Source organism: Asterias amurensis, chromosome 6, assembly GCF_032118995.1.
Source record: "Asterias amurensis chromosome 6, ASM3211899v1".
NCBI classification, from domain to species: domain Eukaryota; kingdom Metazoa; phylum Echinodermata; class Asteroidea; order Forcipulatida; family Asteriidae; genus Asterias; species Asterias amurensis.
Genome location: NC_092653.1, coordinates 7,243,085 through 7,260,944, shown reverse-complemented (window position 1 = coordinate 7,260,944; position 17,860 = coordinate 7,243,085). Strand labels below are relative to the sequence as shown.

At 37.1% G+C, this 17,860-nt stretch overlaps 3 protein-coding genes across 4 annotated transcripts; 2 read left to right on the top strand and 1 right to left on the bottom strand.

Moving 5' to 3' along the window:
• Positions 1–104: 104 nt before the first annotated feature.
• Positions 105–3,690, top strand: LOC139938192 (alpha-ketoglutarate-dependent dioxygenase alkB homolog 4-like). Its single transcript, XM_071933588.1, has 3 exons — positions 105–222; positions 1,718–1,948; positions 2,618–3,690. Exons 1-3 carry the CDS (start codon positions 115–117, stop codon positions 3,176–3,178), a joined length of 900 nt encoding a protein of 299 aa, XP_071789689.1. The 5' UTR covers positions 105–114; the 3' UTR covers positions 3,179–3,690.
• A 286-nt stretch (positions 3,691–3,976) lies between these two features.
• On the bottom strand, positions 3,977–10,106 carry LOC139938193 (serine/threonine/tyrosine-interacting-like protein 1). 2 transcript variants are annotated; one of them, XM_071933589.1, is made up of 8 exons: positions 10,018–10,106; positions 9,133–9,283; positions 8,461–8,522; positions 8,102–8,201; positions 6,528–6,810; positions 5,929–6,029; positions 5,106–5,218; positions 3,977–4,384 (listed from the first exon to the last, which is right to left on the bottom strand). In XM_071933589.1, the coding sequence occupies exons 2-8, from the start codon at positions 9,236–9,238 to the stop codon at positions 4,253–4,255; spliced, it is 897 nt and encodes a 298-aa protein (XP_071789690.1). In that variant the 5' UTR covers positions 9,239–9,283; positions 10,018–10,106; the 3' UTR covers positions 3,977–4,252. The 2 variants fall into 2 exon arrangements, with proteins under 2 accessions (XP_071789690.1, XP_071789691.1); XM_071933590.1 differs by having other exon boundaries at positions 9,133–9,288; positions 10,018–10,088.
• An 86-nt stretch (positions 10,107–10,192) lies between these two features.
• On the top strand, positions 10,193–17,746 carry LOC139938191 (malate dehydrogenase, mitochondrial-like). Its single transcript, XM_071933587.1, has 8 exons — positions 10,193–10,389; positions 11,574–11,826; positions 12,171–12,280; positions 12,836–13,039; positions 13,907–14,005; positions 14,400–14,450; positions 15,161–15,262; positions 16,101–17,746. Exons 1-8 carry the CDS (start codon positions 10,312–10,314, stop codon positions 16,227–16,229), a joined length of 1,026 nt encoding a protein of 341 aa, XP_071789688.1. The 5' UTR covers positions 10,193–10,311; the 3' UTR covers positions 16,230–17,746.
• The last annotated feature ends 114 nt before the right edge of the window (positions 17,747–17,860 follow it).

Sequence of the window (17,860 nt, the reverse complement as noted above, 5' to 3'; positions counted from 1 at the left end):
ATAATCGGGCGATATCCAAGCCCAATTCGGGGGCTATTGGGCGCGTTCATCGTCATCCATAGTCGTGTTTATTTGGGCTACATGTACTGGACCATACGCACATATTGTGTGAAAATGGTGGATTGGGTAGAGAAATGTGGGTGTAAGGGCATAAGAACTTGTTTATTATGTGAAAATGGCTGTGGTGTTTCGCAAAGTACTGTCACATCAAAGTCACCACATGTAAGTTTCTATTATATAAGTTTTTTTTTTCAACTTCGACCCGTGACTTTTGTCGGAATTGTTCAGATATTTGTGTTCATTCTTTTATTTCTCAACGGCAATTGCCGATGAGGGCGCTGTTGTCCCTCACCAGTCAAGAGTTTTGTATGTCAACATGGTCTGAAACTCTCTGCAAATAAACTAAGTTTATTGTTTTTTGTGAACGTAATGCTTATTTATAGGGAATATTTTTAAAGAAAGATAGGATAACTTTCCATATGGCGCCACTACTTTTTCACTATTTTTAACAAAAAGGGATATCTCAAAAAAGTAAATTAAAATTAGACCCGTAACTTGGGCATTGTACTCCATTTTTAGAAATGTTGACGTTCTCAATCGAACTATTTCTAAATGTTGTAAAATTATTGCACTTGATTGTCAGTGGCATATGCTCAGACCAGTGAGGTAGAAATATATTTTTTTTCTCTCTCCATGCTCAGACCTACTCCTAGAACTATGTGATTTCGTTCCGCTATCATCTCCCATAACCTCATAGGTTGACATCTCTCACGACACTAACGAGTCTGCTTTTTTTATGGTTCTGGTATAAAGTTTAGATCACGCCAAAATTAGGCTTTATGTATTTGTCCTTAAAACTCTCATTGATTGGGGGGACGTCCAGAGAATCCACTCCGCAATCTTAAAAATTGTTAAAAATTATAAATTCTTACCGTAATTCAGTCCCCCAACTACTCCATTTTACCACTACAATACAAATGCCGATTGCCCGACGCGTTGCGAGGTACGTGCGAATTTTTTTTTTTCCCCCAGGACAAACGTGGAGAATTATCTGCACACGTTCGTCCTGGAAAGAAAAAATACCTGATCTGTGCTTTGTGTACAAAACATATGGACACGCGTCTGGGAACACACCGCATAGTTCTAGGAGTAGCCCAGACCATGGAGGTAGAACTCAGACCCAGGGCGCTGAATTCCTTTTTTCAAAATTTGTCACTAAATAACAATAGATAATGACAAACTTCAAACAAAAGGAGTACAGCGCCCCAGTTACTGAATACTGGGTCTAGAATATGCCAAAGTTTTATCATGTTTTTTTTTTTTTCTGAACAGTGTCATCTGTCAAAATTCATTCAAGGAAAAACATTTGGGCCATGAAACGTCAATTCAAGAAGTAGTTAAATAATTCTTACTAATAATTCCTTGCTGTTCAGCTGCCGAAGTGTTTGAGTTTAAGAAATTATGAATATAAAATGTTTGTTTTCTGCATAATTTTTCAAGAAATAGATACCAGTGAGGCTAACTGCAAACTGAACACCAAAACTTGACTTTGCCAGAGGAAATATAATATAATTTCCAGAGGTCAGAATATTTTATTTTTGTTACAAAGAAGATGTGCTGAACCACAAGCAATACTAAACTTAAAAAAACACAGATTTGTAGAAAAAAATGAACCACAAGCAAATTCAGAAAAGTGTGTTTGTATTATTTTTTACAGGAGAAGCGGTACATTTACTGCTGGATGTGTAATGAAGCGTATCAACAGACAGAAAGTTTTAAAGAGAAGTCAATAGTAACGTCGACTTGTGAGGAGCACTCCGGGAATGGTCTTGTTTTTCCAGGAGTCATTCTCATACCTGAGTTTGTGTCTGAAGAAGAAGAGGCAGAAATTGTCCAGATTATTGATGAGTCACCATGGAAACCGTCTCAGTCTGGGCGATGGAAACAGGTGAGACAAAGGATTTTATTTTAGTTAACTCTTTATTAGTGTAAAAAATCACTGCTCAATTACAATTTTTAGAACTATTTGTTTAAAACTTGGCCAATGACTTCTTTTGTTTATTTTTTAAAACAAACTTATTTTATCACTGATCATTAACAACTGAGCATTGTTTGTTTAAAATTTGCCCAATGATTTATTTTGTAACTTTCAATGTTGTTGAAGTTCTTACGTTTGTTATTTGTAAATTTTGTTGAAGATTTTTAACTTTTTGGAAAATCTTAATAAACAAACTTATATTAGTCACCAGTCATTAACAATGTATAAAGTTGTTTGTTTAAACCTTGCCAATTTTGTGTTATTTTAGTTATTTCTTTTTGTAAAGGTTCTTATTCTTTTAATTGTAAATTTTGTTGAAGATTTTAAACTCTGTGAACAACCTTTTAAAAAATTTAGTTTTAATCACTGGTCATTAACAATTAGAATTAAATGTGTAAACCTCTCCAATTACTTAAAATTTATATACTTTTTTAATTTGCAATATTGTTGAAGTTATTGAACTCTTTGAAAAATATATTTCAAACAAAATGATATCATATATTTGTGTTTCTCATTCTTTGTGATAAAAACCAAGATTAAATTAAAAACAAGTTTATAGATCTCTGTTTTGTTTCACAGGACTACGGACCAAAAGTAAATTTCAAACGAAGGAAACTTAAAACTGGAAGTTTTACAGGGCTGCCTCCGTTCATCCAACCCTTTGTGAATCGCATAAACTCACACCCTGGTCTGGGCGACTTTGTCCCCGTGGAACTGTGCAATCTTGACTATCGCCCAGACAGAGGGTCCTCCATTGATCCCCACAGGGACGACAGCTGGTTATGGGGAGAGAGATTAATAACAATCAACTTGTTGTCGGGAACCTTTCTGGACATGACCCCAGTTACGACCTCAGATCTGACCCCAGTTACAACCTCAGATACGACCTCTGCCGAGCATGACCCCCAAACCGCCCTGACTGTAAGGATACCACTCCCAGCGCGGAGTCTGATTGTTGTATCTGGTGCCGCAAGACACGACTGGAATCATGGAATATGTCGAGGGGCAATAATCGCCAGACGACTTGCCATTACGCTCAGGGAACTGACCGAGACGTTTTTAGATGGTGGGTCTGAGGAGACGGTGGGGAGGGAAGTCCTTTCAATTGCAGGGACATATACTGGGTCTGTCGTATCCTGATATTAATTGTATTATTTCTAATAGTTGCGCATGTATCTATAGACTGTTTGTATTGACTTTAGTCATAGTCAAAACTTTTTTCTCCTTTTTTTTTTTTTTGGGGGGGGTGGGGGCTAATCGACCTGCCTTTTGTAATCTTAACTCTAGTTTTGGAGAGCTGGTTAAACAACTTGTTTCCACTTAACCACAGAGTCATCTCTTCTGTTAATTTTACTCCACTCCGAAATTTCTTAAAAAGCACAAAATAATTTTAATACAATTATCTTGTTAAGTATATACAATGGGTTTATTTTAGGTTCATAATATCTTACACTGATAACAGGCCTCATTGTTGCCATCATGATAACTATACAAACAGTGTAAATACTGGTGTAATTGTTTTTACAAAAACATTTAACAACACATTCTGATCAAGCATGTTCAGCTAGGTGTTAGTTTAATCATTGTATTTGGGCGGAATACTGAAATATCATGTTTATAAATAAATTATGTATTTGTTTTTGTAGAAAAGACACCCTCTTAAGTCTTCATTGATATTTTCAGTCCAGGGGTAACAACTGCATAATGGTTTAAGTAAAGTTTCACTTACAATCAGAATCTGTTTGTCGGTAAACCTTTACTAAAGCATTATGCTTAACATATTTAGAAATCTATTTATACATCACTGAGCCAAAACGTTAAGTGTTGCTACATCATCAAAGGAACCGGCTATTGTATTATTTCATAGCCTGTACATTTTTTAGCAGGAAGCCAATGAAGAGGGAAGATGTTGTTATAGAAAATTCTTTCATATTGTACCTTGTGCAATTTATAGTTTGGGTGGTGTGTTGTAGGCAAGCGATTAAGAGCATCCAAACTCAAGCTCCGATGTTTCTGATCAAAAGAGCGTGGGTTCGAGTCCAGGTCGTAGCGCTTGTGTCCTTGAGCCAGGGAGATACTGTAGGAGGGTCAATCTAAAACCACCAACAACGTATAGATACCACTATGGAAATACACCATTGGTTGATTAGAATGATGTACCTTTCCCTTATTAAGGCATTATATCAGTTGTGTGGCTCAATATTGAATTTCTGTTTAGAAGTTTGGATCGCTAACATCGGTAAGCGTCTCGCCAAATACCGTCTTCTCCCATTTGGAGAGCTGATGTACAAATGATCGATGTGGACGGATGTTACTCTTACAATCCAGCAGATGTTTATGAGCTTCCTGTTGAAAAAATTAACAAATTGTACAGGTTCATAAATTGTTTTAGTACATTTATTTTATGTTTTTATTTTAAATCTGGTTGGGAAGCCAAGGACTGTCAGAAAAGTCAGCCTAATCACTGTACTAGCTGAGAACCTCGTGGAAGGAAGACAAAGAATGAAGTTTTTAGTTTCAAATGTGGGAGGGAAACCCCAAAAAAGAGGTGAATAGAGAGGAAAGATACCACTACGCCAACCTGATTACCCTGCAAGGCCCATTTTCATAATTCAATTCAATTCAACATTTATTTCCATTTCACTATTATCTCATGTGCCGGTATCATACAAAATGATGATTTAGATAAAAACAGAATACACTGTGATAATACAGAGCTGCTTAAGCAAAAAATATTGCTAACAATTTACTGCTTAGTAGAAATGAATGAGCAGGATACCACAATAAATTGTACAATATGACATGGTATTTTGGCTGTTAACCTTATTCTGATCAGCACAATTTTGTTGTGCTTGCTACTGTTAGTGCTTAAGCAGCTCTTTGAAATTCGGCCCTGGCGTATACATGTACATGTATAGATGTGATCACTAAGTTTTGTGAACTGTTACTCTTCGCAATTTGTTGTTCACCTCAAATTGGAACTAGCCTTAAAACCTTTAAAAAAAAATAAAGGCTTTCATTTTGTTTTTTACTTTGACATCTGTTGAGAAAAACATGAAACTTTTACCTTTAGTGACCACTTGTAGAACACCATGAGGTAAGCCAGCACCACGCTGACACTGCGGCTAAGTCCATGATCGCTACATACCAAAGCAGCTTGGTCTGCACCGATGACTTTACCTGAAACAGAGACAGGGAAGAAACAGTTAAATCATTTGTCAAGTGCATGTCTCCCACCTCTATGACCCCTGGTCGAATCCCGCAGGGGGCACTAAATATGGATTGGTTTTCAGGCCCTACCTGATGGCATGGGTTTTCCCTGAAATAACTCTCTGGGTTTTTTTTTCTCCCATGTCTAAAACTAAAACTTTCTTCCTTGTCTCCTCTCCATTGGGCTCTTGGCTAGTAAAGTGATTAAGTTAAGTTTTCATAGAATCAATGAATTCTAAACCAGAATTATATTAATAAATAAATACATAAATTTATATACTCTCTATTTTTTTATATAATAAAGTACATGATTTACAACAACAACTCTACGTTCTCATGTGTTTGCAACAAGTTGTTACACTTGTTTTAAAAATGAGATACAAAATATATATTCATTAAAAAAATCCTTGGTTCAATAAAGAGTTGATGCTTTTCCTGTATTGAGGATTTTAAAATATTGGTACCTATACTAAATGAAGTTTAGGTAAGATTTAGTCCTACCATAATAAATGTTCAAGTGGGATGCTTTGATGACTTTAAAACTCAGACTCAGGAATTACCGTTTTGTTGGTATATATAAACCATTTGTTGAAGTGGATGAACCCCATAAATGTTGGACAGCTGAAGTAGAAATTTTAACAAATCCAAGAAAAAGAAAAGTGTCTGCAAACTCTGTTTACCTAAAAATTGGCATGCTGGGTTCAAGTGTGGATCCAAGTCACCCTCTTCATCATCTGAGACTTGAATTTGAAGAAGCTGATCACTGTTCAGCTCACTGGCTCTGGAGGGGAAAAAAACAAGTCATCAAAAGTTTGGCGGCATTGCATGGTGAGGTATCAATGTATATACATGTATGTGTGGGTTGGTATAAGTTTAGCCGCATTGCATGGTGAGGTATCAATGTATATACATGTATGTGTGGGTTGGTATGGCCTACACTCCGAGGACATTTGTCAATAGGGACAATAGGTCCTCACTAGTCGGTTCTTTGTTTTCATGGGTCCTCACTAGTCATTTGTGTACAAAACCCATAGGGATTGCTTCAAACAGTGTACAATAGGTGTCCTCTAACGTAATGATCAAACATGACTGTGTGGTTTGCTGTACACCATTTGTATATCTACATATCTAAACATTATGTCTTGCCGGTTGGTTCAAATCTAGGTCAGTGGTTCAAATCCCACTCTAGTCAATTTGTCTATGTTCAACCTCCAAATTGACTGAATAACATCCCAGTGTTTACACAAAAGCATAACTTTTCAGAGTAACTTATCCTTACAGTTCATTGGCCTCAGTCGTCAGGCACACCACTGCCTTGATCTTTAGTTCTTTCCTGACAGAAGTCCTGCATGCCTGCCGACAATCCCCAAGATACAACCGTCCCGGTAGGACCTCGACGGGGTAAGGCACAAGCTCATCCAGCTCCCTCGGCATGTAGATGATCTTCTGGGTTCGGAGGAATGGGTAGAGGGCGGAGAACTCCTCGTATCCCCCTCGAAGGATTTTGACCGGGTTCCTACTTCCCATTTCTGACATGACTTGGGCGCAAGCGACAGCTGATCCTGAAGTTATAATTAAAAGAGATTAAAAGGTTATAATATACTTCCTAATAAGATTTTCAGTGAACCCATGTACATCATGTTCCACCGGGCAAAGTTTAAAATTATCTTTAAAGATAAACTTTCGGTGACTGCTGGTGATGGTGTGGGGCGAAAAGGGGAATGGTCTTCCACAATGTGTTAAGAACGAGGCATGTTGAGAAGCATGGTGTTTGCCATGGATCGAAGTTTCACAAAACCCAGCCTTCTCATTTCCTCTCTGTTCAAACTCAAAACACCATACTGAGCATGGATAGAAAGTACAGTCCAGCTGGCTTTTGCAGAATTTAAAGGAACACGATGCCCTGGATCGACCGAGTTGGTCTTTGAAAAGCATTTATAACCGTTTGTTATAAAATGTATATGGTTAGAGAGATGTTTTAAAAGTAGAATACAATGATCCACACACATTTGCCTCGAAATTGCGTGGTTTTCCTTTTACTTTGCGAGCTAACACGGTCGATCATATGGCCGACCGTGTTTGTCGACGAGGTTAAAGGAAAACCATGCAATTTCGAGTGATACTTTTGTGGATCATTATATTCTACTTTTAAAATATCTTTCTAACCATATGTATTTTATAACAAATGGTTACAAATGCTTTTCGAAGACCAACTCGACCGATCCAGGGCATGGTGTTCCTTTAATATTACTGTACACAGTGAGCATGGACACTGCATGACAAGACTCTTACCATCTTATCTATTTTGGTGTAGTGGTGTCTTGCCTCGCCTTCCACCTCTGGGGACCCCGGTTCAAATCCCACTGGGGGCCACTATGTGGATTGGGTTTTCAGCCCCTACTTGACTGTGTGGGTTTTCCCTGGAACAAATCTCTGGGGTTCCTCTACCACATCTCACACTGAAATTTATTTATTGTGTTCTTTCTTCTTGTTTGGCTCTAACAAGAGTGATTATAAGTTATGACACAAGCGCGAATAAAATACAGAAAAATATAGCGCTTCTGCATGCCAAACATTATTTCGCAACTAACAGCATGCACGCGCAAAGTTTAGAATGTAATTTTTGCACTGTCGGTATGTGGAGCCTGAGGCATTGACACTCACAATATGCAGAGTGCAATATAAAAACTAGGAGTAGGTTATAGCTTTTTAAACCACCCTCTAGTTCGAGCATCTGATTGGTGGATTAGCGCATACTGGAAGATAAGAATATATCCAGATAACTATTGACAGAAGACTTTACTGAAATGGGATGTGGCGACTAACAGGTCAATGGATAAGTCATGTCCATACCTTGATCTTTTAAACTGTGTGTCTTGCTGTCCAGCACTACAACATGCATCTTGCACTCCAGTTCACCATCATACGGTACAAGAAATTCACCTGAAGGAGACTGCAAGTGGGAACAACAAGATTTGTCATGGCATAAAAAATAAGGAAATGATAATAATTAAAAAGATTCAAATCAAGAGCATGGAGGGACATATTCGTGAAGATGGCTTGGGTGACCGGACAAGGACGGCAAAGCAAAGAACATTATGGAGAAGTCTGACAAAAGGTTACATCATGGAGCTATAAATAGCTCCATGGTTACAATAAGCAGGTGATGGATGTATCAGACATTGATAGATAAATAAGGGGGAAGGAATTACCCTTGGAGCTTTCTTTGATGTGATGATATGGCTCTCATTGTATTCATTTGTTTGCCTGGCATCTGTCAACAAAACATAAACATTAATAAAAATATGAAAAATGCATAGGGTGTGCAGTGAACAGCCAAAACCATTGGTACACATTTTTTCGGGTCCACTTTATAAACAAAAGGTTAAAAACCACTAATGTAGCAGTTCTCTCAATGTTATTTATCTACCAATTAACAATAGCCGTGTCAATAATGAGTTAATGAATACAAGTGCTTGAGTATGTCAAATACAAGATCTGCAAAGAGTTACTCAGTATTTATCTGTTGTTCATTTGGTGTCTTTGTAGCATTTGAAGTGGGCTATGCACACAGTCAAGCTTCCCAAATTGAGTAGACTTTTGGCAGAGAATTTTTTGGTCTAAGAGTTACACCAACTTCAAATGTATGTCGCCAGGCTTGGGACTTCATCACTGAGAGGGCAAGGCCACCTTCAATTTGCAAAGGGCACTTGCCCTGGAAAATCTTAAAGTTTATTGAAAACTTTTGATGGGGCACAAAGGCCAAGACCAGGGGCACAAAGGCCAAGACCAGGGGCAACAGAGGCCAAGGCCTCAAGGGCCTCTGTGGCCTCCGTGCAAGTAGTTCCAGGCCCGCGTCACAAATAACTTCGAGGTCGACTTACCGAGCAATAGCAGGTAGTTAGGATCACTGAGACACGGATATGATGTGGCTTGCTGGAGGATGTTATACAGTTCTGTCGGTTCACACATCACAATGCGCGCAGCCATGTTGCTGACAATGTATTCTGGAGCTTTCACTTAATGACGGACACACTGGACTTGGAGAAAATTTTTAACAATATTAATTTACGAAAAATTTGATGAGTATTGGAGGAGTCCAACCCGAGCTGGCATGAGACCCATGTAACTGGGGCGCTGTACTGTACTCCTTTAAACAAAGGAAAGGGTGGGGCAATCGTTAGATGTTTCCTCTGCCAGGGAATGATGATTATGGCTCTTTTTACAATTACATATGTCTTATCATACATTTATATAAGGCGCCTATGATTGGAGCTTATATATGACCGATGTTAAAACTAGTAAAAGAGAGCCATAAATCCCCATAAATAACGAACATGACACTAGTAAGGTACACAGTAAGCATGGTATTTAGCTAGTAGGCCCTAGCCTAAACATGCTAATAAAGCCCAAAGGCCTAACATTTAACAAAACAACAGCCCCAACAACTTCTTGGGTTGGGCTGTTGAACAAGGCGGGCTAAGTAAATGATCATTCAATTTATGATGCGTATCAATAACAACATGATAATCGATGATTTTGTTTACAAAAAAATAAAACAAACATGATATTAAAAAAGGAATGGAAAAGAAAGGCAGGTCTGAAAATAAACATCATGTTAAAATTATATCCATGAATTTTCTCTTTATTATTTATTTGTATTACTTGCCCCTTTCTCCACATCAGCACATGGCCATTTACAAAATAAATTTACGGAAGGTGCACTCAAGAGAAAGGAGAAGAAGAGCAATCTCAAAACAAAAACTCACCCTGCTGCTCTACCTTTTGTCGTCTGCTTTCTGCTTTTCGTACTTCCGCGTTATGAGTTGCCAAGGAGAATCTGTACTTCCGTTGTGGGGCGTTGTGGGTACTGAAATCGCTGTTGCGACTGCGCGGTGACACTAGCAAGCTGATCGTACAATTTGACCTTTCTCTGAACTTTTTTCGCCGGTTGTGGTCGCGGACGAGTCACATACCTCCAACATTCACGTGTTTTTTCGGTTATTAAACCATCCCTTTTTCAAAATTTATATCTCTAATTGTTGAGTCTATATACACCGACAATGCTGGGATCTGTTGTACTTCTTAGGAGGCTGGGAACTCCAACCCAGACGCGACGATTGTTGTCTCTGTCGGCCAAGGTAAAAATGCCTTTCCTCATAATTACGTTCAATTTTCCTATACACACAGGCGAACCAGGCAGCAACGGCCTCTCCGGCATGACTAGGTAGTTGGTGGCGGCGAGTCCCGAGTCCTTTTTTAAAACTTTAACTTTTGTTTTGTATTTTCAATGTTGTTATGGGGAGGGTGGATAGTGTACAACAATGTCTTTGATTAAATTTACCGCTCAGCGCTTACATTTTTTCATCAAATAAAATTATTATTTAATTTATTGCAGTTTAAAATAAAAACTGATTAATTATTTCAATTTTATTTACTTTTATTTAATATGCAATCAATTAATAATATTGCAACAAACTTTAATTTAACTTTTATTAATAATTAATGTGGTGAAAAACTGCCATATAGGCCTATATGATATCTAATAATAAGGGATAACTTTCCGCACCTCGCCACCACTTTTTCACAAACTTTTTCTAAAAGGGATATCTCATAGAGGTTAATTGGATACTATATTATTTCATATTGAATGAAAAAGTGGTGGCGCCATACGGAAACTTTTCCACAATAAGAATTAAGAACGTAAGAATAAGAATAAGTACAACTTACTATTTTCAATGCTTCATTTTTGTTTTATTATATATTTTTGTAGGCTTGTGACACCTACTTCTCCTTCTAGTAACTATAAAAGCTCACGAGGAAGCTTTTTATTGTTTCTAGAAGTATGTGACACCCAGTTGTGCATCGTTCCGACTCTGTGGCTGTGTTGTGCTCTTTATACAATCATGAGCCACACACATGATGCAAACTCAAACGGGCACACGCCGGGCCATATCAAAGCGCTCATTTTTTGTTTTTCTGCATCTCCAATGGTTTAAAGTTAATTTATATTTAGAATAAAAACAAATAAGTGAAAAAAAAAATACATTTGAATACTGAGTGTTTCTGAGTATTCAAATGTATGGTCCATCACAGACTGGAGGGTTTCGGAACCCAAGTCATTCTAGACTAACAAATATGCAATTTCGACCATTTTGGGTAAGATTTGCAAAATTTTTACCACTTTCAAAAATCAAGACAAACATTCTTCTAAGAACACAGATTTGATCTTTAAATCAATTAGAGGTACATCATAACTCTTTGTGTTGGTCTAAGGTGTGCAGGTGTTTTTTTATATTTGTGGTTTTTTTTCTTCTTTTTACAGAGCAATAAAAAAGTAGCAGTTCTTGGTGCAGCTGGTGGCATCGGCCAACCGTTGTCGCTTCTCCTCAAGAACAACCCAATGATCAGCAGCCTTGCGCTGTTCGATGTGGTCAATACACCCGGTGTTGCTGCGGACCTCAGTCATATTGAAACTCCAGCTAAAGTTGCTGGTTACCAGGGAAATGAACAACTACAGCAGTGCTTGGAGGGATGTCAACTGGTTCTCATCCCTGCCGGAGTACCAAGGAAACCTGGTAAATCTTTGATTGATATCCTCATGAATGTTTAACCCTCCTACTATTGGTATCATTTTCTGTGTACGAACAATGTACATGGTGTGTATTGTGATATTTACCATATGGTTGCAGGCTGGCTTAAAACTTGTTTTACCAATATTTCATGTGATTTCATTGTCTTTATCAATTTTTGTCATCTTATTTTAATTGTTTATGTTTTGTGAATGCTCAGACCAAAAATTAAAAAAAAATTAACAGTTCTCATCTTTGAAACCCTAAAGATTTTTAGTAGGTTTCATTTCCATTACAAATCATTGTTTCAAATGCTAAGTTAGCCTCACAATATAATTTCTTCAATCCAGGAATGACGAGAGATGATCTGTTCAATACAAATGCATCTATCGTCAGAAATCTGAGTGAAGCTGCCGCTAAATACTGTCCCAAAGCCATCATGGGAATCATCACAAATCCAGTAAGTAAATGGTCGCTTGCTTTAAATGTGTACTTGTATGTTTTGCCCATAGATATGGAATCAAGAGTTTTTCATGGTACTGATTAGGCTTAGTACTGGTATTGGTTCTCACACAAGCGTGAGTGGGATCGTGTAATACAGAGAGATAACACTTCTGGGGTCGATTTCTGGGGTCGAGTTAGGACTAGTCCTAACTTAGGACTAGTCTTAGTTAAAAATGTATGGCTAGTCCTAAGTTAGGACGAGTAACTCGTCCTAAGTTTACTCGTCCTAAGTCGAGATAAGACTAGTCTCAATTCTTTGTGAAATCCACCCCAGCAATCCTTATCTAACTTCAAACTGATCAAACAATAACTACACACAAACTTAAGTAAATCAGCTAATTTGACTTTTTACCCTTGCAAGGGTGAAAAGTCAAGTTAGTTTGAGTGACTTCGTTCAAGTTGATTGTTAAAAACCAACTCCAGTCTCAGTAGTCTACACTGCTTGATAATTCTTTAAAGTCTCGAGGAATTTTAAGAAAACATTTATTTTATTTTAATTGTGTCACATCAGGTAAACTCAACTGTCCCCATCTGCTCCGAGGTCTACAAGAAAGCCGGAGTGTACGATCCCGCCCGCATCTTTGGTGTGACCACCTTGGACATTGTGAGATCAAACACGTTTGTCGCTGAGTTGAAGGGGCTTGATGTTGCTACTACCTCTGTGCCGGTCATCGGAGGTCACTCTGGAATCACTATCATCCCTCTTATCTCACAGGTACTTTTGGCACTGTTCTTAAATACTCTGGCAGCACTTTGATAATTATTTTGTCCTTTCTGACTGTGTTTCTTTGCGATCATTTTCAAATATTTGTGGCTATGATGTTTAAAGGAAATTTTCCAGTACAGGTACATTTTTCCAGCACAGGCATTTTTTCTTAAATAATGTGAGGGTACTTTGTTAACTCTCTCATAGTTTTTAATATTGAAAGTATGATTTGGAAAATCTTGTTCATCATTTTTTGTCTCCGACCGCGCTTCTCTTTGCAATCATTTGTGGTTGTTTTGTGAAATTTTCCAGTTTGCAGTAAGGATAAAGAGAACAACCAGGGTCCAATTTCAGGGCTCTGCTTACCACAACAATTCTGCTCTTGTTAACAAGGCAAGGGCAAATTTCTGCGCTAGATGTGTTAACAAAGAATGAAAGAAATATTAAGAAAGCATGAGCAAACATTCCCTGCTTACCTGTGAAATAAACTGACATAAGCGGGGATTTCCCTACTTCTGTAAGCGTTGATACTTTGCTGATGGTAAGCAGAGCCATGAAATTAGGCCCAGATTTTAATAATTGATTCCTCAGGAGGCCCTGCCTTCACTGTGTCCTTTCTTTGTGTGTGGGTTTTTTTCTGTAATTGCTTTTTTGCTTATTACTACTTAGCAATTTTAGTAAATTTAAATGTAATATATTATATATTTGTAGTTATTTGTATGCCAGTGCTATCTTGTGAAATTAATAATGAAGTAAAACGAAATTAAGTTTGAAGTAAAGTTAGTAAACAAATAAAGACATATTGTAGGACATATGCAACATCTTATTCATTTACAAATAATTCCTCAATATTTATGTAAATAATTTATTTGTTAGGCACAGCCCCCTGTTTCGTTCTCCGATGAAGAGTTGGAGAAGTTATCTGATCGTATCCAGAATGCAGGAACCGAGGTTGTTAATGCCAAGGCAGGCGCTGTAAGTAAACAAAAAATACAAATTCTTTCTCTCCATTAATACAATGCAAGCAAACTGAGGCTGGAAGGGTGAATAGTGCGGCCCTCCCTGTTTGATCGGGTTACAAGACAAAGAAATACACTGTGTCACCTTGTTGTGAAAAGAGTCTTGTTCATTCCAGGGTATTTCCTGGCAGGCAAAATAATGCACTTGTCATTTGACAAGAATTTCTGTCATAATTGGAGTGTATGAAAAAAAGTTGTACATGTACTATTAACAGCTGCAGTGCTACTCACCAATAAAGTTTTTATGGTCGTTCATTTTCCGAGTCTTAACTACTTACCTTTAAAGCAATGATTCAAATCTATAACTACATCTATTCATCTGCAATAATCCTTTTTTTTTCTTTTGCCAGGGATCTGCAACATTGTCTATGGCTTTTGCTGCTGCAAGATTTGCTTCCTCTGTGAGTATTGTTTTTAAATCTTGGAATGAGAACAGAAATATGATTCAATCTGATGCAAGACTTTACCGCATCATGAGGGAATAAGATCAATGAAAGTGTTCTTATAGGTTTATGAGCTTTATACTGTGTTTCTATAGAAGAAGGCACTCTCATCTTCAATTTCAATTCAATCAACATTTATTTCCATATTGGTGAGAAAATGAGATTAATAAACAAAAAAAGTATACAATTACCTAACTTAAAGACAGTCAAGAACAGGTCACGAAAATATTTAGTGAAAATGAAATGAAAAATCAGAGTATCCTCTTTATTGAAATCTGTATTTTGACTTTATAAGCTGCACCTACAGGGCTTAAATTTTGCACTGGGCTGCGGGCCGGAGGCCAGTGGTTATAGTGTTGCCCAGTAAACTTATGACCAGAAAAGTCTGGCTGTCTTTTGTTTTTCTAACCACAATGTGTAGGCTATATAAGATAATGTGTGTACTGTCTTAATGCATTTTAGTCATAGGCATAGAATAAGCAGGTATAGCTTATTGATAGTGGAGGATACTGAACAGTAGTTAAGGTTTAGCAAAAGTATTTGTGTTTGCTTTTTAACTGTTTTATGCAAACATCCAGTTATATATTTTTGTTTTGTGGAGTGTAACACCTTCTGGTAGCTGTAGCTGTATTCAGTTTGTAATAATCTCCCCTTGTGATCAATCCTAGGTTTTGGAAGCTCTGAACGGCAAAGCAGGCGTCGTGGAGTGCGCATACGTCAGGTCTGACATTACAGAGGCTTCATACTTCGCCAATCCAATCTTGCTTGGGGTAAGAACTATTTGCGATTGTGTTTTTGAAAATTTGGTTGACAGGTTAATTTTGTCTCACCCAAAAAAATTACTTGCTGCTCATTTTTGGGGGGTTATTGCTCCATTGAAAACAAACTTAATTTCTACAAGCAGAAACATCTTCTTAATATTTATTAACCAATTTTTTTTTCTCCTCAAAATGGCAGACCGTTTATTCTGCTGGTTGTATTTCAAGACTCAAATGCATGTTTTTGTAATCACTACTCACTAATAAAAACACACTGTATGTGTTTTAGTGTTTAAACAATTCTTAAAGGCAGTGGACGCTATTGGTAACTACTCAAAATAATTATTAGCATATAACCTTACTTGGTAATGAGTAATGGATAGAGGTTGATAGTACAAAACATTGTGAGAAACATCTCCCTCTGAAGTGACGTAGTTTTCGAGAAAGAAGTAGTTTTCCACGAATTTGATTTCGGGACCTCAAGTTTAGAATTTGAGGTCTCGAAATCAAGCACTGAAAGCACACAACTTGGTGTGACAAGGGTGTGTTTTCTTTTATTATTATTTCGCAAATTCGATGAGCAATTTAGCTCAAATTGTCACAGGTTTGTTATGTTATCCATATATTGAGATACACCAAGTGAGAAGACTGGTCTTTGACAATTACCATTAGTGTCCAGTGTCTTTAAAAGGGATGAGGAGTAATTTCAAACCTCAAAATGTTGAGAGATTTGAAGGCAATGTGCGCCTTGAACAAAAACCTGCATTTTGATTTTGCAGAGCTAGAGGAGGTCTCTGAAATTGGGTCAATGGTTGAAAACGTTTTTCTTGTTTCCTTTTTTTTTATCTAGAAAAATGGTCTTGAGAAGAATTTGGGCTTCGGCAAGCTGTCAGATTATGAGCAAAAACTTCTTACTGAAGCCATGGGCGAACTCAAGGGGAACATTGCTAAAGGTGAAGAGTTTGTGAAGGGCAACTAGAAAGCGTCAGTCCAATACCATATCGCTAATTATATTAAATCAACCGTATCCTTGAGGGCGCTCTACACGAGGGCGCTCTACAGATAAACATATCCGGATAGTAAGTATGATTGGAATGTAGTTTATAATGAAAAATGACAAACAGAAATGGGTTCTTCATTCTACAAATGACTGCCATACTAAGATATAATGTCAGAATAAAGCCAAATTGAATTTTTCCTGGCGTTTTAAACAACTTTAATTTGCCATTAAAGTGTTTGGTTGGTGTTGAATTCTTAGACTTGAAAGGCTGCACCATTTTCTCTACAAAAACAAACAGTAAAAAATTATTCCTTGAAATGATTTCATTACACTATAGCGTTTAAGTTTGATTGAAATTGTCTTTGATGGTGTTTTGTGTTTCACATAGCAGCTTATACCTCTTATTGTGTGGGGTCTTTTTTATTCTTTGTCTTTCTATTTGAGTTTACCAACAAATTTCTACTAAGTTTACACTCCTTGTGTGACTGTCTGGTCTTGGATTTTATGTTTGAAGAGGCCACTACAAAAGCAGCAATTCTGTGTGAACAATAAAATAACACCAAGGCCAATATAAGAGTAAAGCCCGGTTCATACTTCCTGCAAATGCTTTGTGCAAAGGGAATATGACGTAATGGCTCTGCTTTTGCTGCGAATGTTTCGCAGGAGTTCAGCACATCTCAACTCTTGGGAATTGTTAGTTGCGAATTAGTGAGGTCAAAATTCACATCCCATTCGCATTGACAGGGCTTTACAAAGGCAATTTCTGTTTGTAGCTGTCATGAAATCCAAATTGAGGACAGTTACACAGGGTTGGGTTTTTTCTGATTTTTTTTCAATTTGTTTATAACTCCAATGGTTGATTTGACTCGGTTACATTTTCAAACTAAGTTTTGGGGGGGCAAAAATTTACATCATTCAGTTGAGGTGGCCAGCCCTTAACACTAAATTTACTTTCCTATCTTTGAATCGCCAACCAAGCAAAATATGGGTAGTTTTTATATCTCATGAAATTTAGCATCTTAAAAATGTTTGTGTGATGTGGTTACTAATAAGGCGCATTATAGATAGTGTATGAAAATTTACCTAATTTATGCTTGCGTAAAAACTTGCTTCTAAATGTGTGTCGGGTGTAATTTATGATGTGGATTCTTCAAGATTTAGATATTTTCAAAGATATTTATGCATAGTTTTGAAAACTGCAGTTAAACAAAAGAGAGTTTGCACTTAAATTTTCTAATATCTGATTACAAATTTGGATATAAAGATTCCAAAGTGTATGCAATAATTACAGATAAAATTATTCTCTTTACTTCTAGACAGATCGGTATAATCTTTTTAATCTAAAATTAAAAACATGATACATGTTTCTCAGAGGAATTATTTGTTTTTCGTGATCTTTCATTGTACTGACGAGTGATTGTTTGACTATTTATGATTTTTTTAATGGATACAACATGGCAGAAATAATAAACAACAAACTTGTTTAACTTCGAATAGATTTTTATTGCCAGTGATTTCTTGGAAGTACTATGACAGCCCTTTCCTTTATAAACAAAGCTCGAACCTTACATCAATTTTAAAAGTGATGTGAATTGTGAGCCTGGTACAAC